General features: G+C 44.7%; 2 protein-coding genes across 2 annotated transcripts in view; one reads left to right on the top strand and one right to left on the bottom strand.

The window, feature by feature from the left end:
• LOC311234769 (uncharacterized protein) overlaps positions 1-18,038 on the top strand; it is a gene marked incomplete at its 5' end in the record, with an annotated part of 101,498 nt that extends 83,460 nt beyond the window's left edge. Inside the window, one exon of the mRNA XM_084322013.1 lies at positions 14,693-18,038. Coding sequence (XP_084178139.1) covers positions 14,693-15,445 — 753 coding nt within the window. The 3' untranslated portion in view covers positions 15,446-18,038. The remainder of the gene's footprint in view (positions 1-14,692) is intronic.
• Positions 18,039-18,537: 499 nt separating this feature from the next.
• Positions 18,538-24,301, bottom strand: part of LOC311234768 (serine-rich coiled-coil domain-containing protein 2-like) — a gene marked incomplete at its 3' end in the record, with an annotated part of 87,883 nt that continues 82,119 nt past the window's right edge. Inside the window, exon 4 of the mRNA XM_084322012.1 lies at positions 18,538-18,738. Within this exon, the coding sequence (XP_084178138.1) occupies positions 18,538-18,738 (201 nt within the window). The remainder of the gene's footprint in view (positions 18,739-24,301) is intronic.

Genomic DNA, 24,301 nt, shown 5'->3' with positions numbered 1-24,301 from the left:
TCTACTTCTAAATTACATGCTATACTATGTTATTTGATACTATCTTGTCTAGCACAGTCTCTGGAGCGTAACAGTAAGAAGCATTTTGTATGAAAGTATTCTGTACTTCTGTATGACAACTATTAAAGAAACTTGAACTCTCTCTGTCTCCGTCACACTCTCTTGTGTCTCTCTGTCTCGGCGTCACACTCTCTTGTGTCTCTCTGTCTCTGTCAGACTCTGTGTCTCTCTCTAGCGCTTACTGAGCGTATCGGTAAGCTAGAGAGAGTTCAAACAGATCCGTTGAGTTTTTTTTTTTTTAATGCACGTCATCTTCAGCAGCTAAACAAACATTACATACTCTCCTTATGCGTTTACAGAGATCAATCGTGGTGATACCGACAATTAATGAGTCTCTCTCTCGCTCTCTCTCTCTCTCTCTCTCTCTCTCTCTCTCTCTCACACACACACACTCTGGCCCTTTGCACAGCTGCGTCTCTACATTTCGTAGCTCCATTTCTGCAGACCCCTCTCTGATTGGTTGAACTCTATTTCTGCAGACCCCTCTCTGATTGGTTGAGCGAAGCCCCTCTCTGATTGGTTGAGCGAAGCCCCTCTCTAAGGTACGCGAGGGAGGTGCGCGTAAGGTTATCGAGGTCGACGACTAGCTCAACTGGTTCGCCGCCTTGCTGTGGATCCTGCGGTGCGTTGGTGACAAGTTCGATTCCCTTCAATTTTTTTTTCTTTTTTTTTAACATGCATTCTTTCGCCGGTTAAGTTTTAGGCATGTTAAGTTTAGGCATTGTTTCGGAGTTGGTTAAGGTTAGGGTTAAGTTTAGGCATTGTTTCGGAGTTGGTTAAGGTTATGGTTAAGTTTAGGCATTGTTTCGGAGTTGGTTAAGGTTAGGGTTTGTCGCAGAGAATGGCAATAGAATGCAGCCTATTTCCGCACTGCAGCTCTCTCGTGCTGCCGCGGTCACAAGGGGGCGTAGTGGCCAATCAGAAATGGAGTCCAACCAATCAGAGAGGGGTCTGCAGAAATGGAGTTCAACCAATCAGAGAGGGGTCTGCAGAAATGGAGCTACGAAATGTAGAGACGCTGCACAGCTGTGGGAAGGAGATTAGGGGTTGACAAAGCGTTAGTCTTGTCTCTGTGTTTAACATTAGGGCCTTGTCGCATCTCCACTACCCACAGGACCAGGGACCTTCATGGGCCTGGCACCAGACTGCTTAGCCTGGTGATGGCCACCAGTATCATCATATATATTTTTATTTTATTTTATTTTTATTTTTTTCATCCTCTCTTTCTCCGATTTGTCTCTTTTTCTCCCCATCCCAATTTAGTCGTTATGCCAATTCCCCCCCTCCCCTACCTGGTCGTTGTGCGCATGTTCCCCCTACTGGTCGGTACAAGGGAACCCTGAAGTCTACCGCATGCTTCCTCCGACACATGCAGAGACGGCCAGTGGCTCTCTTTTCACCTGGCAGCGAGGACTCTCATTGGTGAAGCGTAACGCGTGGGCGGTCACGCTGCCTTCACCACTTCCTGCCTTTCGCTGAGCAGGCGCCCAGACCTGACCTGTAGGCGTCGCTGTCCACAACGCCAGATTACCGCCCACGACTTCCCTCCCGCTAACTCAGCCAAACGAGTTAGTATGACGATCGGCCCAAGCCGCAGGCAATGCTGACTCCGGTAGTCGAGACCGCAGCCTCTTGCATTGGTGACGAGCGCAATCTCCGCTACGCCACCCGACCGCCCTGTATCATCATATTCTAACGTAGTAGTTAGGGTTCGGTACCGTTCACATTTGAACCGATACCGGTACCTGTGAATTGATACCGGTACCCAGCGGTACCCTTTCCGGTACTTTAGTCTCTAAAAATGTTATCTACCTACCTCAGTTGTAAAAAGAATTGTCGTGGACGTTGACGTGAACGTGCGGCACACTTCATAGGTTTCGTTTTGTGGTAAACAAAACGCTGACATCATCGCATTTTTTTATATACTGTAGTGTATTGTTACGATTCCTGGAACGTTTAGGTGGCATGACGGTGGTAGAGGTGAGTAGAACCCAGAATGCAGACTTAAACACGAGGATAGGTAGTGGAGAGTGAGATAGACGAGGCACAAGTCGAGGATGAAAATAACAAGCTTTACTGAACGTGGCAAACAATACATAAACTGACTCACGGGGAAATACGGAAAGCTTCACAGGAGGTACATAAGGTTGACAGCACACAGGAACAAGGGTAACAGGAATAATGACCCAGCAATGGATTCTGGGCAGACAAGACTTAAATACCCAAACTAATTAGAGACATGAAGGTAATTGGTGATTAGACACAGCTGTGGTAAAACAGAACTAACACAAGGCTGAAAGAAACACACTGGGGAATAAACTAGAATCAAATATACAAATACAGAGACCACACAAGACTAGATCACACTTACAAACATAGGCAGGAGGAACACAAGACTAAAACAGGGGAAACAATGCAGACAACACAGACCTTAAATGCACCAAACACAGACTGGTGAAAATAACATAAAACAGATGAATGGCCAGACTACAGTGCTGCAACACCTGCATCAGACCAATGGTTGGCAGTAGCGTATTGTTTATGAATGGATGTGCTGAGAGTCCGATGGCCGGTCCAGTAGGACCGGGGGGGTGACAGTGTATGGTGTGTCTCACCTGTTCAGAGATCACGTCCAAATCAGTCAGACCTTTGCTTTATCTTTTTTTATCCTTATTATTTTATTCCTATACTCCTGCCTGTACCCCCCTCTCCCTCTCCTGTGCTACTAATGACTCCAGAACTCCCCCACTGGGATTAATAAAGATCCATCTTATCTTCATCTCTTATCTTATAAGAAATGCAGGCTAAAGGTTAGAGAAGATGTTTTTCTACAGTGGGGAGGCCATTGCCGTCAGTGTTTGTGCTTTATTGAGACAACAGGAAGGTAACACAGCTGAAAAGGTTTTGGTGGGATTCCATCCTAACCTCCTAAGGGGGTGGTGGTCACACCCATTGCACCATCGCTGGGCACCAATTTGACAAACATTTTAAATGCACACAATGCATGTCTTTTTTATTTCAACCATCTAAATATCATATTCCTTTTTCTTTTTTTATTCTTTTTATAGAGCATTACTAAGGTTGGCAAATGTCTGACTTCTAGAACTATCTAAACATAAAGATGACCTCCTGGAGAAAGAAAAGACAATATATAGAAACGACACAATCGCCAACGAGGTTAAGCTAGATATACATGTCTCTCTCAGAGACTTTGGTTGCTATGGCATTGCTATGTGATCAGTGTCACTCATAGATGAAGCTAATCTGTCCGACCGGAAGTACTTTCGGACTGAATAGTCGGAGAACCTCCAACTGTGAGACAGACGTGGGGGAAAAGCGACCGGATCAGTACCTGCTCTTTGCGGCTTCTGGAACGGCCGCTGAACCGAGCCGCCGCAGGCATCTGTCAGAGAGAGTCTGTATCATCATCGTTATTAGTATCTTCTTCTGCTGTTTCAGACTCACTCACTCTCTTTCTTTCCTTTGGCCTGACTTCACCTGAAAACTAGAGCTGACGTGAACTATATTTACCGCAGACTCGCTTTTGTGGAGATTTCCTCTGTAGCTACTGTATAGACTGAATTGTTTGTGATTGTTGTGTAAACACTATCAACTTGCAATTATTCCTTGCATGGGTGTTTTCTGCTCACTATATAGCGGTGTGTGTACAGTGTGAGAGAGAGAGAGAGAGAGAGAGAGAGAGAGAGAGAGAGAGAGAGAGAGAGAGAGAGAGAGAGAGAGAGAGAGAGAGAGAGAGAGAGAGACATTGCTAGGGTTTTTATGTGGACTATGATGTGCACTAGGGCTGGGCAATGAAAATAAATAAATAAAATCTCAATTCTGGTATTAATAATGAAAAATTAATTAAATCTCAAGTCTGATTAGCACACATAGCCTGCTGTGTACAGACTGTTTCAAACTGTATTTTAAATTAGAAAGCAAAAAATAAATCGCAATTTGGTCAGTATTGTCATTTGGACAAGCAAAGCCATTACTTTAAGTTGCGGGCTAGAAAGACAAGTCTGTCCACAAATCTGAGGTAGAACATGAACACGAACTGTATAACAATAAAACTGGTATAACTGGCATTAACACATTCAGTGCCAATCACGAGTATACTCGTTATTGGCCGACAAGCGTTGAGCGCCAATAATGAGTAAACTTGTTTTTAGATCCTTTGATCTTTTTCCTCTGATCCCCATTCTAAATCATCATCCGGATCATTCTAGCCGTCCCTGGCTTGTTTGTATACGTTGGAATTGCAATGCCGATCGAATATCACAAGGTGGCAGTATCGTCTGTGTCTGAACTGGAATTGCATTGGCGTTGATACACGTTTTCCTTTATTTTTTTTGTAAGGGCTCCTCCTCCTGCTTGAACAGAGATTCACATTGATCGCCTCGAAATGCCGTTGCAGAAGCGAAACGTGTATGGACATATACACTGGTAATCGCGATGGCGATGCGATCACTTGGAATTATTATTTTTGGAATACCTTCTGGCTAAGGTAAGGTCAATTCTATGTCTATTTTACCGAACCTGAAACGTGTTTTTCTAAAGATCACAGCTCGGCAAACACGATCACAGTTTTGAGTTAAAACGATCCCCCCCCCCCCCTTGATGATGAGGTACACTTCACAATATATATATATATATCAACCAGAACGATTCGGGCTTATTGCACATAACGCGTTTTACCTCGCGATCTATGGAAAAAGACTGGATTATCTTGGAAATGCGCAATGTTTAGCGTGTAATAAACTACAAACTACAGTGTGTAGAAACAAATTTTTTTTTCCATGTTGGACTACAAGTAGTGTCTGTCAAATGAGCCACACCATTGTCTCCACAGCTATAATACAGAACACACACAGCTCTACAAACATCGTGAAACACAGCGGAAATTACCATTTTAAGCTGGCCTTGAAGCGGCAGACAGTTTATGGCGCTGAAAGTGTTACCGGTAATAATGAAAAAAATTATAATAAAAAAAATATATATATATATTATTGACCACGTTTCATATTTATATTGAGGAAAAGTATATTGCGATAATTATCGTTATTGTTTTATTGCCCAGCCCTAATGTGCACCCATCCGAACGCTTTGAATGTCAATGTCAGACCGCTTCGACTCATTCTATGCCAAATGATTTTAGTTTTAGTTCATGAAAATTTAAACAGCTTTTGATCAAACAAGTTTGCTGTAACCTTTCTGATCAAAAGCGGTTTCATTTCTCACTCGTTTGATGGAACTGACGGTTAATGGTATTTTGTGTGCGCGCTAGTCTCTTTTGATGTCTCATGATGTTTGTGTGTCCGTGTGTGTTTGAGTGTTCTCTCTCATCTCCCGGTCCCTATAGACCCTTTTTTCTGCCAGCGTCATCTTGTAAAAGTGTGCTTCTGCAGATCCTTTGTGTTGAAATCATAGAATTAGCTCTCAAAGGGTGAAACGGGTACGTTGTCTCCACTGCTCTGCTGGGTAAGGATCTTTAGTGTTTACGTACCTGGTTGGAATATTATTGCACTTCGCTGTCTTTCCGCGGGAAACACTCCAGGGACGCTCCGGATGGAAGCACTTCACTATAGGCGAACTGAACACACAAACGGGTCATCAGTTACGACATCGCTGGGTTTCATCCAGATTGTCCCTCTGGACCTCTGGGGGCCAAGACATCATGGTTGTTTACTAACAGTTAAAAGAGTCTAAGATGATACCATCGGCGACATGGCAGAATCATGATGTGTGTCATGATGTGCGTCTCTATTTGTGTTGGTTTGTGCGCGTGCGTGTGTGTGGGTGTGTGTGTGGGTATGTCATGCCTCTTGTTCTTTGTTCTCTCTCTGCGCAGGGTGTGCTGCCTGCCACCTTGCTGTCCCCATGGCAGGCACAGTACCAGGGCTCACCCCGTGCCAGCATGCTGCAGCGCCGACAGAGTGAGTGACTAACACCCTGAACCCCCCCCCTTTCTTTATAACCCCCCCACCCATAACATCTTCCTTTCTAACCCCCCACCAATAACACCTTACTTTATAACCCCCCACTAATAACACCTTTCTTTCTAACCCCCCACCAATAACACCTTTCTTTCTAACCCCCCACCAATAACACCTTTCTTAACTCATTGACTGCCACGCTGTTTTCCCATCTCTACTCCCTGGCGCCAGCGTTTCAGACCGTTTTAACGATGTTTGTAGAGCCATTGTACATTCTATATTATAGCTATGGAGACATACTATGGCTCATTTGAAAGGCAATATTTATACTCCAACAGGGTACAAACCGTTTATTTCTACATACATCCGTTCCTGTGCAATCCCAGGCAAAAAAGTGTCCATTTCCCCAAAATCCCTGAAAATTTTCTAGGAAGAGAGATATAGCATATTTTGTGTGCAGCATGCGCAGTTCGTGCTTGTTGCTCGACACAAATACATTTCCAGGTCAAAGGGCCAATGCCTCATATTGATACATAGATTGTTCTATTCACAAAACCATGATGGGTCTTGCCTGCTTCTTGACTTGGCATTCGTTCCGGCTCATCTGGGTCTGACTCTGTAATCTCTCTGTCTGGGTCGTTATCGCTGAACATTTCAGTGAACTATTCTGGCTCTGGAGTGCTCTGTCGACTACTGGGGCGTGGTGATCAGATAACATTACATCCTCTGCCGGTTTGACTTTAGTCTTTTTATGATTTACCAGAAATGCTGAGTCCAACGTAGTCTGGTGAAAACGCACCTTATGGATGTATCATCACCTTTTTTTCCTATTCATAATAATCTCCAATAGTTCGCTACACACGATCGCCATTGCCGAGTCAGTTTGCTGCCCAGAGTGCAAACCCCCCACAGGAAACTAGCCCAGATGTACTCAAAAGGTAGGCGACACTGCCACCTATCGGGATTCGATCGTTATCACAGTGTTTCCAAATGCATACACAAGGTGTAGGACAGTGTTTAGTATCATAATAAAATTTTAAAGAAACAGAAAACGAATATACTCGATTTTGGCGTTCGACGCATGGGTGCCAAAAAAACGAATAATACCTTTCTCTATAACCCCCCGATCCACCCATAACACATTCCTTTCTAACCCCCACCAATAACACCTCTCTTTATAACCCCCCACCCATAACACCTTTCTCTATAACCCCCCGATCCACAACACCTTTCTTTATAGCCTCCCCCCCCATAACACCTTTCTTTATACATCCCCACCCACACCACTTTTATTTATAACCCCCCACCCATAACACCTTCCTTTATAACATTGAGGAAGGAATCATTTCTATTTTCAGTATTCGAATGATCAAACTGGTGTTTTTGAACTAGAATTCCCGGCTACGCTCCTTCCATTAGCCCCCTCTGCAGCTGAGCGTCTCTGGAGGATAAGCAACTCTCCCCCCACCACACTCTCCCACTTCCACGTTTATCAGTCCGTCCCGACATGATAAACCGAGTACAAATTGTCTCTTTGTACCGTCCTGTGGACACAGGCAGTGATGAATGTACTCCATGACAGCCGGTCGCATGATATCATGTGTAGTAATGTGATACTCGAGTGGTGTTTCTGTTTTCGTTGAGCATATACGTCACCCTGTGCAAGACCTCGGCCAGACAGATACGCCACAGATATTTCATTCCATTTGAATAAAAAGTTCCTCTTCTTCCTTTCTCTCTCTCTCTTTTTTCCCCTTTATTTTCACTGGAGTTTGAAACAATCTCCACGTTGTTGGAAAAAAGACAGTAGTACAGAAGATTGTAAAACTGATTAAACGAGACGGAACAAAGCTAACTTTTGGTACAGGGAGAGAGAGAAAGATAGAGAGAGAGAGTGTGAGAGAGAGAGATGTAGAGAGAGAGAGAAGGGAGTGGGAGTCATATGATATACAATCATACATATATATGACATGAAAGGATGAAAATGAGGAGAAAATAATAAAAATTGTATCTTATCTAAAACTAAAATGGGAGGAATCTTGTCGGATTCTCTTGAGAACCGTTCACACGATCAATTTCACACTTGGCAGGTGTTGCTGAGGACCCAGGAACGTGTTGTGTATAGAGGGTAAAGTTGATTGGATGAGCTGCAGTGATGAGATTGGAGAAGGCTGCAAGCAGCAACACAGAGGGCCAAGCAATCGTCCCGTTCCGAACTGCACCACGGTACTAGTTTTATTGAATAAAGTAAATTGCTGGGCAATCTAGTAAACAAACCAGCTAGGGGGTCTTCCCAGTAACATTGTTTGTCAGAATGGAATAGAAAAAGAAAATGGCCAAATGTGGGATAAAAGCTCTCTCTCTCTCTCTCTCTCTCTCTCTCTCTCTCTCTCTCTCTCTCTCTCTCTCTCTCTCTCTCTCTCTCTCTCTCTCTCTCTCTCTCTCTCTCTCCCTATCATTCCTCGCCTCAGTCTACATCTTCTTCGCCGTAAACCATGTTGTCTCTCTTCTCCCCCTCTGCCTCCCTACCCATAATGCCTTTGTCAAGGAGTGGAGCCCCTAGTGCAGTACTTCACTGACAGAGCGTGGTACAGTAACCCTTTAATTTAACGTGCACTCGCCCGGCCCTCTGCCTGCACGCTATAGGCCGGGGGGTTGGCGGGTTGAGGCACGACACAAAGCATGCTTGTGTCCATCAGCCTCTGCATGCCTTGGATGGGGTTGTTGTTGTTTTTGTTGTTGTTGTTGTTGTTGTTGTGGACACTTGACCTTGTGTAACTGCACTTCCTGCTTTGGCCCACCTTTCAGGTTTTTGGTCACAGCCAGTTATTTCTATTTTTATTTATTTTTATGTACTTGTATCATTTACGTTTATGTTTATTTTTCTTTGGTAGGATTCTGCGTTGGACTCCATCTTGTTTATGTGCTGTGGTTACTAGTTTTTCACCATCCTTGTTTTCTCGATTCATTCCTTCCTATAGACCTGGGGAGGGAGGTTCCACCTGTGATTTCCCCCCATTGTAGCCACCCATTGAAGATCAAAACTATAAGTGTTACAGCCAAACTGTATTGTGTGGGTTCATAATCTTTGCTCTCCAAATGCCAAGGCATATGGGAACTGTAGTATAGTTACCATGGAAACAAGTAAAGATTCAAACACAGTATTGTACACCATGACTTCTTTCTCATTTTTGTCAAATGTAAAAAGAAAACGTAGATCTCATTTAATTATGCTCCAATTCTGCTCCCGTCAAATGTCCAACCAACTGAATAAGTGGAACCATTTAAACCCGCTGTGTTAAACATTTTCTGGAACCAAGCGGATCTTAAAACAAACACGTGACTCCCCAGGTCTATTGAATGAAGTGTTTATAAACTGCCATGCATGCGTCAATAAATTCCTCAGTGTGTGTTTTTATTTATTTATTGCTATTTATTGTATTCAGCGGGCGGGTTCTTATACCCTGCGGTGTTTGAAGTTTATGAACGACTCACTCGACTCAGCACTGTTTCCGAGGGTCTGGAGAGCTTATGAATAACCCTGCATTATTATTATTGTTTCTGAAAGCGTATTACTGTGGCCCCTGACGTATGGCCCTCATTCTAACCCTCGCCCGTCACACGCAGCTTAGGCGGCGAGCGGTAAGACAAACGAGTCCAATCACACCCCTCCACTCGCTCCTTCTGCAGCTTCTATCCCTAGCAGTTCCCACGCACACTCCGAATCATCGTTCCTCACAAACACCACCGGTATATGATTAGGAGTCTAAACTAGCTCTGAAATGGATGCACTCATCTGCATGTAATCCTGAGCACTGTAATCACACTGTCTTCCAGGAGGCTAAATGGGGATCATTTTTTGCTCTCTGATCAAGTTCAGCCCTTCTCTCAATTATTATGCCGAGATCGACTGAAGTGAAAGTGGAAGTGAAATTGGATATGATGGCCCATAATCTTCTCTGCAATTACCGACAGGTGCAGGTGACAGCTCCTGCCGGCTAGGAGAGCGCGGTCGCCTGTGTGGTTCGATAGGTAGAGCACAGCGTCTGCTCGTCTTTCCACTGAGCTAAGAAATGGAACCCTTTGCATAGCTCAATGGTTAGACTGAGTGTGACACCGACAGTCCGACACTACACTACCGCACTACAGGGGCGAGGGTTTTTAATTCACACTATAGGGCCACTGACCCGCGGATGTTGTCAGCGTGCAGGAAGTGACCCCAATCACTTCAACGATTTGATTTAATAATGAGCAGGAAGGCCAGACAGACCACTGATCAGCACCACAACTTTACTGTTCCTTCTCCAGGTGCGAAATGTTCCCTTAGAGAGCAACAGGCAATAGGAAGAGAAAGAGATTATAGGACTTCCTATGTGCGAGTGAGCAGCAGCACCATGATTCACATACTGTATTTATTTACACTGTACATTCACATACTGTATGTATTTACACTGTAAATTCATATACTCGTATTTTGTTAATTTGTGAACATGGTTTTGTGAATTCCAGCTTTTGTGAACAAAGCTGGAATATGGAGAGGCAAAACTAATCTATGTGATGTCATATTCAGATTTATTGCCACATCTTCCATACTTTGTGTCTTGGCTCCTTGGCCTTGTAGCAGCGACACGATGAGTTACACACACACACACACGCACGCACGCACGCACGCACGCACACACACACACACACACACACACACACACACACACACACACACACACACACACACACACACACACACACACACCACACACACACACACACACACACACACGCACACACACACCTTAGGAGACTAGAGTGGGCACAGGTTCCATTCACCCCCAATGTTTTGACCAAATGTGGCAATTACTTCTGTACCATTGAGGTACACGTTGGGCCATCTCTTACAATTTGAAGGTGTTATAAACGTTGTTGATTATTGTTGTTATAAACGTTGATAACAATTCACGTTATAAATAGTGAATTTACCTTTTTTCGGACACAAAAACAAGTTTGTTTGTAAGGTCCAACGATCTTACAGTGTTAACAATAGCGTAAAAAGCGTGTAAAAAGCCTCCACTTAGGAAACGGGAACTGTTCCATCTTCATACCGCTGGCACCTTCTTTGGAACGTCTCATCTTCCTCACATTCAGTATCTTTGGAACGTGTCATCTTCCTCACATTCAGTATCTTTGGAACGTGTCATCTTCCTCACATTCAGTATCTTTGGCCGTGCCATTGTACTTATTAGCCCATTAACAGTGAATGGGTGACGTGAATGTGTGGTCTGTTTGTCTGAACAAGTACAGGTCTAAAACTGTCACATTATATCTACAAAATGATACTGAGTGACCCTTTTCACCTTTACCAATTGTTTCTCTCTTGTACTGTGCATCGGTAACATATCACAGATAAGATAAGAGACTAACTATTCTCTCATTCCATGACAGAAAGTAGTGCGAGTTCAATCACACTGGCAACCGGATGTAATTTCAAAAACGTAATTCAGTTATATTTAAAAGACTGTTCATAATTTGTGACCATCCTCACAAATCCCTCTCATGGCTTGAGTTGCAGACTGCTCACTTACGGATCCACATCACAAGAAGCAAAAAAACAATCTGACATGACTCATTCAGGCGCTTTTGAACTACAGATGGTCTAATGTGAATGGGCATGTCCAGGCCCACATTGGCAGAAGGCTAGAAACCCGTTGATGAATGAAGATGCCAAGTAATATTGGCACCGAGAAGAGGGTGTTATGGCGGCTGATAGGTGTAATGTAGCTGGAAACCAGCAGAGGGAGCTGTGGCCCTGGTCATTCACTTACCACTTTACTTATGCCACATGGTGACTGAGGCTGACTGCAATAACGGGCCTGGTAAGCAGGTCTGTAGTGAATGTTTCATTATGTTATGTACTGTATGTGAAATCTATTTTCATCTTTCCATTCTTAACATTATTCCCAACCCCTTTCTTTTTGCCTTATTTTGAGTATGTATACTGTAGGGCTGTCCTCGACTAAGGATTTGGATGGTCGACTAGGATTGGCCAAAATTTGCCGTTAGTCGACTATTGGTCGACTTACAAAAAAAATTAAAATTAAAAAAGTATAATATTTAAATTTTTTTTTTTAATCATTCCATGCGTGCCATTAGCGTTAGCCACGCTTCTAGGCCTCTTCTATTGGAAAAAATGATAAAAAAAAAATAATTATTATTATTATTATTTTTTATTATATTCGACTAAGAGGTCTGCCTTTCGACCGATTAGTCGACTAATCGATTAATAGGGGTCAGCCCTAGTATACTGTATACGCTTTCAAGCAAAGCGACTATACCGTGAGCTCCATAAATTTTTTGTAGTCTGTCTGGTGCTGGTTGGAACGTAATGCTGTGCTCCATGTACTGTGATCCACAGGAGACAGTTCCCCAAATAAATAAAAAAGACAACCTCTGGTAAAAGAGCCCTGCTCGGCTCTGCTTTGTTTACATTTAGTTTGGGTCCGATGTGTGGGTTGGAGTTGAGCAGCCTGGACAGGGGAAGGGTTGCTGTTGCTGGCCCCACATCAGGCTCTGCCAGGAGAGGTCTGGAGAAATTCACAGTATAATAAGTTACTATATAGCTATATATATATATTATATTATAAATGAAGGTCAGCCTTCCTCTTTATTGGTCTATTATAGGGCTACAGGAGGTTTTTGTCAGAAAACCAGCTAGCCATCGCTAAAACTAGCACATTTATATGCTGATGCTGCTGTATGATGTCCCTGTAAAAATAAACCTAATGGTACATAACCAGTAGCACAACAGTATCGACTTTCTTGATGTTCCATCAGTGTTCTAACTCTGAACCTCGCTCTGGTTGAGTCAGATGGCTGGTTAGCCACAGCCTGTTATAGTCTATTATACTGAATGGAACAATAAGCATAAGTCATGCTCTATTATGAAACAACGGACAAATAATATAATTAATAATAATAATTTAGGACCTGCTCAGAGGTCATCAATCGGCACACATGCAATTCGTATCTGCGATTAACCCATCCCGTCGTCCTTCCCCCCCAAGGGCAGCCGGGAGCAGACAGGCGTCAACGTGAGCCGCGCCAGGGGACCAATCCAAGTGCTCCTGTCCGTCTTCGTCAAGGACGCCACAGCGTTAGCGATCTATTGTTGTGCATGTTTTTCCATTGGGTTTTTCTTATCGGGGGGGAAACCCTTGCGAGCACGGGGAGAACATGCAAACTCCACACAGAAAGGCCTGGGAGATACCCCACCTGGGTAACTGGCATCATGGAAACCTGGTCCCCAAGCGGGAATCGAACCCTGGACCTTCTTGCTGTGAGGCGACAGTGTTAACCACTACACCACTGTGCCGCACAAATCATTAACCTGTAGACTGCAGAGATTTGTTGCTGCCACTATGCTGTACTAATAACTACTGTGTTATGTTAGGAACGTATACATTATTGATTCATATGAATGCAAGGTACTGTAGAAGCGCGGTGTGCGTTTGTGTGTATACAGTATACTGTATGTCAACAAATAGTTATCTGCATGTAGAGGGCAATTTAATAATATTGAATTGTGCTCTACATGCTATACTGTAGTTAATTGTTGACACGTTCAGATTCAGATTCAGAGTTTGATTTGCCACATGGAATCAATACAATCAGAGTTTCTTCATACACAATCATAAATATCATACCATGGACAAAAGGAGCAGGAAGAAGAATAAATCTTATAATTACCTGCCCCTTATACACTACCATGCCTCTACCTTGCGTTCATATTGACAGATTTCTCTCGAGGGAAATGTACACAAAAAAAAGTGTGACGTCTAAGATGGCTGAACAACATGGTTAAGTGTGTTGCGTACAGGCTATGAAAACGTGACTTTCCTCACAGAGGACAATTAAGAAAAAAATCCATCTGTAAATGCAAATGCATATAGCCAGACACGTGTGCATGCATGCACAGAGACCTCCCCTGTAGAGGCTGATTTAAAAGATAACATATCCCCGCAGAGAAACCGAGCAGTTGTCAAACAGCAATAATAATTGTGTAATAAAAACAATAAAAAAATATATAATATAGAAACACAGGGCCTAGCACAGGGATTCCTACATACACACCAACATATCTACAGGAATCAGCCCAATGCGGCAGATTATCTCGCCGTTTAGGGACAATGTCTTAGTGTCCTCCCCACACAGTCAGGCGATGGCGTGGTTCTACAGGTCCGCTTGAGGCCCTTCTGAAGCAGCAATCACCACTTAAGCCGACCCAGATAGATCCCAGACACCCAGCCGCCGGCAGGGCAGGTTGTTCTTGTTGTTGCCTGCTGACAAAGTGCTGAATCTGGGTCACTGCAACCTGTCTCCTACAGTACAGGTCGATGTCTGTCAGTCCTGGCTCTGAACATGATCAGTCATGATGATAATGAGTTATAACAAATAAATAAATAAAATGTAACTTCTTTCTTCCCCCCCCCCCCCCCCCAACACAAATAACATACAAAGGCCTATAGTTTACATGGGGATCAACGTTTTTGAAAACCAACCAAACCAATCTCTGGAACATGATAAGGAGCAGCTCAAGGTCTTCCTCTTCACACGTTGATTTTAGACCCGTGTCTAAAAGGATCACTTTAAAAGTGTATTATATATATGTATATATTTATTAATTTTTACCTTCTTTCTCTCTTCAGCCTCAAATACTACAGCCTTCCAGCCCCTGCCTCAGCGAGCACCTCCATCAGGAAAGACTAGTAAAAACTCTCCCCACCGAGGGCCACAGTGACCCCCCAAGATGGAGCAGGGGTGGGGGTACAGCCCATGCAGACTCTGGCCCCTCTTCTGGAAGCCCCATAGCGGATGTATCTGGCCCCACACGCCCCCTGGCTCCGGACCCGGATGAGCTGAGTGTTCTCCTCAGCATCCAACTCCGCCTCCATGACCACCTGGGCTCTGGAGCTCCGCAGGAAGGCTCTGCGAGGGGTATCCCAGTCCTCCCGGCAGCTCAGTCTGGGTCAGAGCTGCAGTGGAGAGCCCCTACAGAGATCCCACGGGACTCTGGTTCCCCTGGGTCTGTAGGTTCTGCTCAGCCTCGCGTTCTGCAGGCTCCGTGTCTCCACAAGCGCGTGTCTGTCCCAGCGCTTCCACAGGGGGGCACCGGTGGCTTTGCCCGTCTCAGGGGTTCTTCAGGACTGCTGGCTAACCTTAGGACCAAGCAGTTGCCTCCTCCCTCCAGAGGTCTGCCCTGCTTCAACACCGGACCCCAGGCTCAGGCTCCATGTCTGAGTCGTGCTTCGTTGCCTCTGCCGCACACGTCGCTGGGACTCCGGGGTGATCCAGTAGCCACAGCTGTCGCAAGCCTGGAGGAGCCTGACACGGGGAAGCTCAGGACCAGGGTCCCGGTCCCGCCCAGCCTCTCACGCCTCCCCAAGCCAAAGATCCACTGAGGAGCTCCAGTCGTCAAAACTAGAGACTTCAACCTCTGTGACATTTTTGACATCAGTTATTTCCCCGCGCCACCCATGATATGTGTTCATATACATTATTTGTGTGTCTACGACGTATATATACAGTACAGTGTGTGGTGGACGTTTCAGAGACTGCCTATGTTAGTGGCACTGGTGTGGGCCATAGTATTACAAATCTAGGGTTTAAACTCCAACTTGAACTGATCACAAGTACTGTATGTTCAGTAGTAGCATGGGCTGTCTTGTCTTAAAAACAATCCACAATGATACATCACGTAGTCTTTAAAAAGGCTTCCACAGATTATAACTGAGGTGCACTACTGACAGACTGAAGGACCGTTTTCCATTTCTAACTGAAAAAAATCTAGTCTGCAAAATGCACTTTGCACATCTCGACATGCACGTTTTCCTTGAAACAAAAGGGTGTTACAGTTGATAGTTTGTTCATACAGCACTTCCTAACCTTGTGTTTTTTTTTTATTATTGTTATTATTATTTCCCTGGAAGGACAATGGGTCTCATTCACCAACGGACTTAAGACACAAGTTAAGAGCAAATTTCATCTTAGCTCCACTTAAGACCTTTTCTGGCCAATTTTGGGATTCACGAACGGTCCTTTCTCTGGGATTATTTATTATAGACTGTATTAATATTCCATATTTATACCATCTTGTTGCGCGCCCTTGGCCACCTGCCTCAGCGCACATAGTGTGTGTGCGTACTGTATAGCCTACGTGCATAATGAATGAACAGTAGGCTTATATTATCGAATGACTTGTTTTACTGTATGCCCTGCCCTATAGTAGTAAAGGCTTCCGCAGAGGTCGGCGCGGACTCAAAGCGGACATCCGCAGTGTCGAGCACCGGTGTCTCACAAAAGGCTGCTCGGAGTGTTGGTTGACATCGAGTCGACCTGCATTAAATGTGGTAAACTGACATGAGAAATGTAGGTAATTGGTACGCAGTGGTATGCTTGACTATGAAACCTCAAATGACTGTGGACATGCCGCGTGGAGTCCGGTCCGCGTGAATATTAAAGGCAACCAACTTGTGTTCAGCTTTTCGTTCAGCGTTTCTCTGATTGGCCACACGGCCAATCAATCAATCCACTAGCACACGCCCTTGCGGCAAGAGAGACGCGGCAGGAGCGCTGGTCGAACCAGCGGTGTTCTGTTGTGTGACTGTACTACAGCGGTGTTGTGTTGTGTGACTGTACTAAACTCTTCCACCACATGACCGACATTTGACATACAGTACACCTCCTATCTATGTTGGGATTATGTTTGGTTATCACAAAACAATAAAAATCGCTACTGTTAGTAATGCTGCCACCACCCACTTCAATGACAGAGCTCTCATATTTGCGAATGCATAAACTATATCTTAAATTATGGCGATGTGTCTAATATGGCTGTCGCGAAGTCATTGATAAGCTCACAGTACGCCCGACTCGGTGGCGGCCTTTACTACTATAGGGCAGCACATACAGTATCTGCGATCTCCTAATAAAACAAGTCATTCGAATATAAGCCGCGGCCGGGTAGCGCAGCGGACTAAGTGTCTGTCTACCACCACAGAGACAGTGGGAGCGAATCCAGCTGTGGTGCTTCCGGGTTGGCCGACCGTCCATACTAACACAATTGGCAGTGTTAGCGGGTGGGAAACCCGGCGAGGGTGGGTCCAGGTCGTTGTAAACAGCGACTCCTACAGTTCGGTCGGGGCGCCTGCAAGGCAAGGGAAGGATCTAGGAGAGGTAGTGTGACCTTCCACACGTTACACTCTCCCAGTGAGAGTCCACGCTGCCAGGTGAAAAGAAGCGGTGGGCTGGCTACACATGTGTCGGAGGAAGCATGTGATAGTCTCCGCCCTCCCAGACCGACGGTAGGGGGTAGAGTGCGCAACGACCAAGAAGGGGATTGGGAATTGGCATAACGACTAACATTGGGATGGGAGAAAAAACGGAAAAAGAAAAAAGATAAAAAAATTCTTTTTTTAAGAATAATATAAGCCTACTGTTCATTCATTATGCACGTAAGGCTATACAGTACGCGTGTGTGTGCGCTGAGGCAGGTGGCCAGGAGCACGCAACAAGATGGTATAAATATGGAATATTAATACAGTCTATTCCACTATAGCTATAGTGTGCTGTATGATGGCAACACATTTAATCTAATCTAATTTTGATCCGTCGCAATCGTAACGCTACCTGTTGAATACAGGGGTCAGCACATCACAGATGCAATATGGTGACCCTCTCACTTCCGTTTTGCACACAGCCCTGGCCTTATATGGAGCTGGTGGGGCGTGCATCCACTTTGAGAATGAGTGACGTACTTCATTCAGGGGATCGCAGCTGCGATCATTTTGGCAACTTAAGAGAACCTCCATGCGTTGATGAATCCGGGGGTAACTGTCGTAGGTTTTCTCTTACAAACTTCCAACGAGGTTGTCGTAAGAGGAAACTTACGACAATGTTGATGAATGAGGTCCAATAGTTATAAAGTGCATATGGTTTTTACCATCAATATGACCTCTGCTATGTAACAGATTGCCTAGAGGATGATAAAAACAAGGTATAACAACAACAAAAAAAACACAATATATATATATATATATATATATATATATATATATATATATTGTAGAATGGGGATGAATAAACTGGAGATTTCCTTTAAGAAAGAAAGATTGTGTATGTGTGGTTACATGTAAATGAGAGATGAGAAAGTGAATGAGAGGCAGCCTTTTTCAACTGTTACCTCTGGGGCGCATTCCTTTTAATCATCTGTTTCCCATTGAGCTACAGACAACCTTCTGTTGTTCTCCGTCTGTTTTCCATTGAGCTACAGACAACCTTCTGTTCTCTGTCTCTTTCCCATTGAGCTACAGACAACATTCAGTTCTCTGTCTCTTTCCCATTGAGCTACAGACAACATTCAGTTCTCTGTTTCCCATTGAGCTACAGGCAACCTTCAGTTCTCTGTTTCCCATTGAGCTACAGACAACCTTCTGTTGTTTCCCATTGAGCTACAGACAACCTTCTGTTGTTCTCTGTCTTGTTTCCCACTGAGCTACTTTTGAACTTCTGACCAGCACACGTATGTAGCATAGCAGAGGCCACACAGGCTCTCACTGTGCAAACTGAACTCTACAGGCTTGAGTGTCAGGATGAGGGCGAGACATACTGTAGGCAGGTTGCCGCGGAATGAACCGCGCCGCACTTTTAAGGAACGCTGCGCACAGAGAGGCGTGTGCAGGCGGTCGGGGGTCACCTGGATAATGAGTGGTGAGGTTAGTGAGGAGTTATAGCTTCCATTATGTGGCAAAGAGTTTAAAAAGGAGCAGTGGGAGAGGCCACACAGAGTGTAATTACATTTCTATGAACCGTCTCACCTTGAGTAACAGGTCAGCTTGTAGACCTTCATTAGGGGTGTTTTGCCTGTGTGTGTGTGTCTCGATGTGTTGGATGATGAGTCTCCCTCTCTCCCTCCCTCTCATGCCCCATTCCTCTGGGGACAGCGAGGTATTAAAGGGCTATTTTCAGGCAGAGAGCCTTCAGGGCTTTGGGGAGGATAGTTTCAGTGTGTGTTTTAGAAGGATTGTGTTTATCCCTCCCCATTGCGGTGGGTCTGGCCACATGGAACGTTCTGGAGCGCGGCGGACACGGCGGGTGGTAGTGGGTAAAAACTGCGCTCCTCTGCCGTCACGCTGCGTCCATGTTCGGTGTCTGTCTGGTCTATTGCATCCAATAATGCACCAAACATGACGGAGAGAGAGAGACAGACACACACACACACACACTTGTGATCTTACAGATACATGAATATTCACACACACAATCATACACACACAAATGGGAAGAGGAATGCTTGATCCTATAGGCTGTGCACACACGTGTTTTTATGCGTTCGTGTCATTACAGAACAGCGGTTTCCACACTGACCCAGCCGCTCCCGGTGGAGGAGGAGGACTCCCCCGTGTCTGTGATGAAGTGCGTTTACCTTCCTCTGGTTAGTTGCGCCAGGCTGTCTTGTTGTGGCCAAGAGGACCACGTATCCTCTAATGAGAGGCGAGTGAAAGAGAGACGCTTCAGCGGGACAGAGATTCTCCTGGTGGAGCGAATGGGAGTGTGTGTGTGTGTGTGCGCGTGTGTGTGTGTGTGTGTGTGTGCGCGTGTCTGTGCGTGTGTGTGTGTGAGGTTGCTTGAATTACTATACTTTGAAGGACCAGTTTGAGTACTGGACTAAAAAAGCGAGGACCTTTGTGGGAAATTAGGACATTTTCAGTGAGGAAATTTGGTCTGAATAGGACATTTCAGGGTTATGTCGAGGTTAGGATAAGAGATAACATTCAGCGTATAATGGTAAGGGTTAAGGTTGAGGTAGTGGGCAAGCCAATGAACGTAGTCAGTACCCTCTACAGTAATACTACAGTGTGTGAGTGAGAGAGAGAGAGAGAAAAGGGAGGTGGGAGAGCAAACACATGGCAGGTTTGTTTGTGTGTTTTGCGGTCCAGAGAACGGCCCAATCCCCTCAGCTGTGTCACCCACCGCTGCTTAGTAATGCCAAACGGGAAATCAATGTAGCCTGCTGTGTGGGTGTGCGTGTCTCCAGACACCTCCCGCTGCCAATGTTTCTCATCTGGATGTGCGTGTGCGTGTGCGTGTGTGTGTGTGTGTTTGTGAACGAGATAGAGAGAGGCCCGTCTGCCCACAGGCCAAAGCAGGAAGCATGCCAGGGAAAACAGGGCAGTGCCATCGCTATCCCCCCTCCAGCTTGCTGATCCATCTCCCAATCAATACTGCTGCCCAGTTCATGCAGTCAAGCTTATCACTCTAGCTAGCTTTACCAAAACAAGAGGAAACACACCCCAGCAACTCAAAATCAATTCTGAAACTGAATCGATCTTTCGAGGAGACGCTATGAGGCCGTTAACAGAAGGTCTCGTCAGGAGAAAGTTAGCAATGGAGGTTGGCTCCTTTCCTGTTCATATTCCCAGCAGCACAGACGTGTGCGCTGTATCACATCTTGCATATTTAATTATCCAACGTTTTCTCTACAAATCATTCACCTTCTCCGGAATGATGGTACTGATTAACTGAGAGACGGACCCTGTGCTGTTCAATTTTGGGGCATTCTCTGTCGCCTTTCCCCCCATAAAATATACCTGTAAGCACTCATTATTTATTGGTACATTGCCTACAACACATTATCAATGGTTGTCTCTGCACATATGCATGGTCCAAACGTATACCACCGTTGGAAGGAACATGAACCATAACTGTCAAGATGAAAGTAACACTTATGTATGTTGTATGTTTAGTGGCCTATTATGCAAATAAAAAATCAAGTAATAAATGAAGCTAATCAGTGATGCACTTTAAATGTCGTTCGTCGTGACACAGAGGCTACAAAGATTAATTAAACTTTTCTGTTCTCTATGTCTCTTATGTTTTTTCCCTCCCTCCCCTCTGTTCTGGTCTGTTTTTGATGTACGTGTGTCACTCTTTAACAATCGTCTGTTTTTCGGGGGTTAAATGGAACACTTGTCACCTTTTGTCAAATGTTGCCCACGTCGGCGTCTTCCACGTCTGGACAGAGAGAGCCGGTGGCCATGTTGTGTTCTTCATAATGTCGTCTTCCCCTGCTGGTTAAAGTAATAGCCGGTAACGGGTGTGTGGGCCTGGCGCGCTAGGCACGAGAGCTGCCTTGACAATCGATGGTGTCTAGTTCCGGCAACACGTCGTACACATAAAACACATTGCTGCTGACGTCAATAGTGTAAGATGGGATTGTTTTCGTTTGTCGTTTGTCTACTGTTTGCCTTTCTGTGGATGAAATAAATTATGGTTACAAGAAGAAAAAGCCTTGCTGTATTGTTTTCTGTTAATTGTGCTGGTAATCACTTGCAGTTTATTATCATGTCTTATGAAGATCACCGTTTGTGCTAATTGTTTTTTTTCTCAGAAGATTTCTTCACATCCCTGTTGCTACTATACCGTATTTCAGCAAACTGTACCTTGGGGAAGTTCAACAGGGCCATTGGACTATAGGACCAGTGCTCTCTCAGGAAATACGTCCAGTGTTTGAAGTCTTTGCAGCCTTGGGTGCGTTTTGTCAAGATTTAAATTAGGCCAAGGTGCAATGATTTGGGGCCAGGAGAGCGAGGGCCACCTGCACCTTTAAAGACGGCATATCTTTTTTTGGCTTGGCGGAGCAGTTGTGTAGAATTAACTCGAGCCCCGATTATTTCCAGCAGCCAACACAACCCATATGGGCTTATTGATGTTGAAGAGGATGGAGTATCCAGAGGAGGATACAAAGAGCAAGAGGTATAGAGAGAGGGACAGAGGTGGAGGTCATTATGCAAAACCTGCCCTTACAAAGTTGCCTACCTGTCAGTAATGACTTCACAGCAGATGGGTGGGTATTACTGCATCAAGCTGCAGGTCATAATGGTTTGAGTGGAGGAAGTGAAAGTGGTTAGAAGGTGCTCACTGGAAAGTAGTGCCCACTTCTTCATCATAATCTATGGGGGTCTTAAAGGTATAATCTTTAACGCTGTCAAACAGCCACCTCTGGGCAAAAGAGCTACTCAAAGAGTTACTCAGTAAACATAATTTCAGCAGTGGCGAATATTCATGGAAGAAGGGAAGCCAAGCTTCCCCAAAAATATGACCAGTAAAAAAAAAAACATATTTTTTTTATAGTTTACAATAATAAGAAAATCATTATTTTTCATCTCTGTAATAATTTTCTCCCTCCTGGAGAAATGAACCGAACAAGCGAAACTGCACCCACTCTATAACACTGAGAGGCAGCCCAGGTAGGGCTGTCGCAGTATGACATTTTGTCACCGCGGTTGTGTGTGTGGCTCATCATAGCGGGATCACCGCACTTATAAAAAAAAAGTATTAATAATTGTTTTATATATATATACATTTTTTATTAAGACATGCGAGTTTACCCGCGATCGTGATAAGAAAATAATTCTAAGGTCGTAGGCAGTAGCGGCTCGTGGATGCTTCGCCACTAGGGGCGCTATACCAAACATTTTGCAAACATGTACACGGCACGCATTGGCGAATATTATCACCATTGCCATCGATCAATATATGATCAGTCAGTCAAATGCAACCACGTTTACAATAGCCCAACACAAACACGCACAGCTCTCTATCTCTCTCTCTCTCTCTCTCTCCTCTCTCTCTCTCTCTCTCTCTCTCTCTCTCTCTCTCGCTCTCTCTCTCTCGCTCTCTCTCTCTCCTCTCTCTCTCTCTCTCTCTCTCTCTCTCTCTCTCTCTCTCTCTCTCTCTCTCTCATCCCTCTCTCTCTCTCTCTCTCTCTCTCTCTCTCTCTCCTCTCTCTCTCTCTCTCTCAGATGATGTCAGATCCATTCAATAATAAACACATTTGTATGTCTCTTCATTTTAAACAAGTTACCATTCATTGTCTGAGTGGTTATGCCCCACACGCGGCGAAATTAGAGAGAGAGAGAGAGCGAGAGAGAGCGAGAAGAGAGAGAGAGAGAGAGAGAGAGGAGAGAGAGAGAGAGAGAGAGAGAGAGGAGACTCACTGTTTAGTTGACACGTCCAGGGCAGGAGGGCTTGCCTTGATAAAGTGTATAATCCACTGTTGATGTATTCCAGACCACTGTCCACTGTGTCCAGACTGCATCCGCCATATAGCTTGTTAGCCAAGTGTTAGCTTGTTAGCAGCACCACACGCCTGTCTGCTCCCGGCTGCCCTTGGGGGGGAAGGGCGACGGGATGGGTTAATCGCAGATACGAATTGCATGCATGCATCGCATGTGTGCCAATTGATGACCTCGGAGCAGGTCCTAAATTATTATTTTATTTTACAGCTGCATGCATCTCACAACAACACAACTATCTCTACCACCAACGGACCAACCTAGGAATAAGCTAGAATTGGAACATTAGAAATTGGATTCGGCCAATCAGAGATTGTCTCTGTGAAATTCTGCTACGGAAAAAAATACTGGCGTCGGCCAATCAGAGAGCGTCTCCGCGAAATGCGGCTACAGAAATTCTTGACGCTACTGGCTAGACCGCTTCAAATCGCGCCCCGGATTCCAACATAATAGTCATATTTCAACGCACAACGCTTTACGCACTGATTGGCTGTGACGGATACAGCGATCAAACCGTGACGCGCACTCAGAGCGCTATCGCGTCTAGCCCGGGCCGAGAAATACAAAAAAATAATAAAAAAAAGAAAAGTGAGTCACTTCCTGTTCAAGAAAACGAGTTTTTTTTTAATATATAATAACGTTATATTGTGCATTGGAAACACAAACATACTTAAAATGAGTAAATATTATTAATTTTTAAACATGTTTATATTATTTATAGGGCTATAAAACAAAAAACTAAAAACTTATTTTTCTTCTTCTCTCATATAACCAGGGTAGGGCCTGAGGGGGGGCGGCGCCCGAGCGCCCCTAGTGGTAGAGCCGCCACTGGTCGTAGGAGTCCCGAAACTATTTCAAACAGGTTTGATAATCTATCCATTTGTCCCTCAACATTCTGAAATGTGATAAAAGTAGATTAGGGTGTTGCCTGCTCCTTTAAAGGTGACATGCATTATAAATGTCATTTTTCAGTCTCTAGCATTGTATTATAGTAATAGGAGTTAGTATCAATGTGTTTTAGTGTCTAAATACCATATTGGCGGATTGCTCTGATTCAGCTCAGATCATTTACTGCTCCAGTAAATTAGGCCATCCTGATTTGAAGGCCTGAATGACGTTACTCAGGCTCTGGGTAGCAGACAGTGATGTGATTGGCTCTGTGGTTGTAGCTAATGCCCGCCC

The sequence above is a fragment of the Notolepis coatsorum genome (assembly GCF_963971535.1).
Source record: "Notolepis coatsorum genome assembly, chromosome: 9".
Taxonomy (NCBI): Eukaryota; Metazoa; Chordata; class Actinopteri; order Aulopiformes; family Paralepididae; genus Notolepis; species Notolepis coatsorum.
This window is presented reverse-complemented; position numbering and strand designations above follow the sequence as displayed.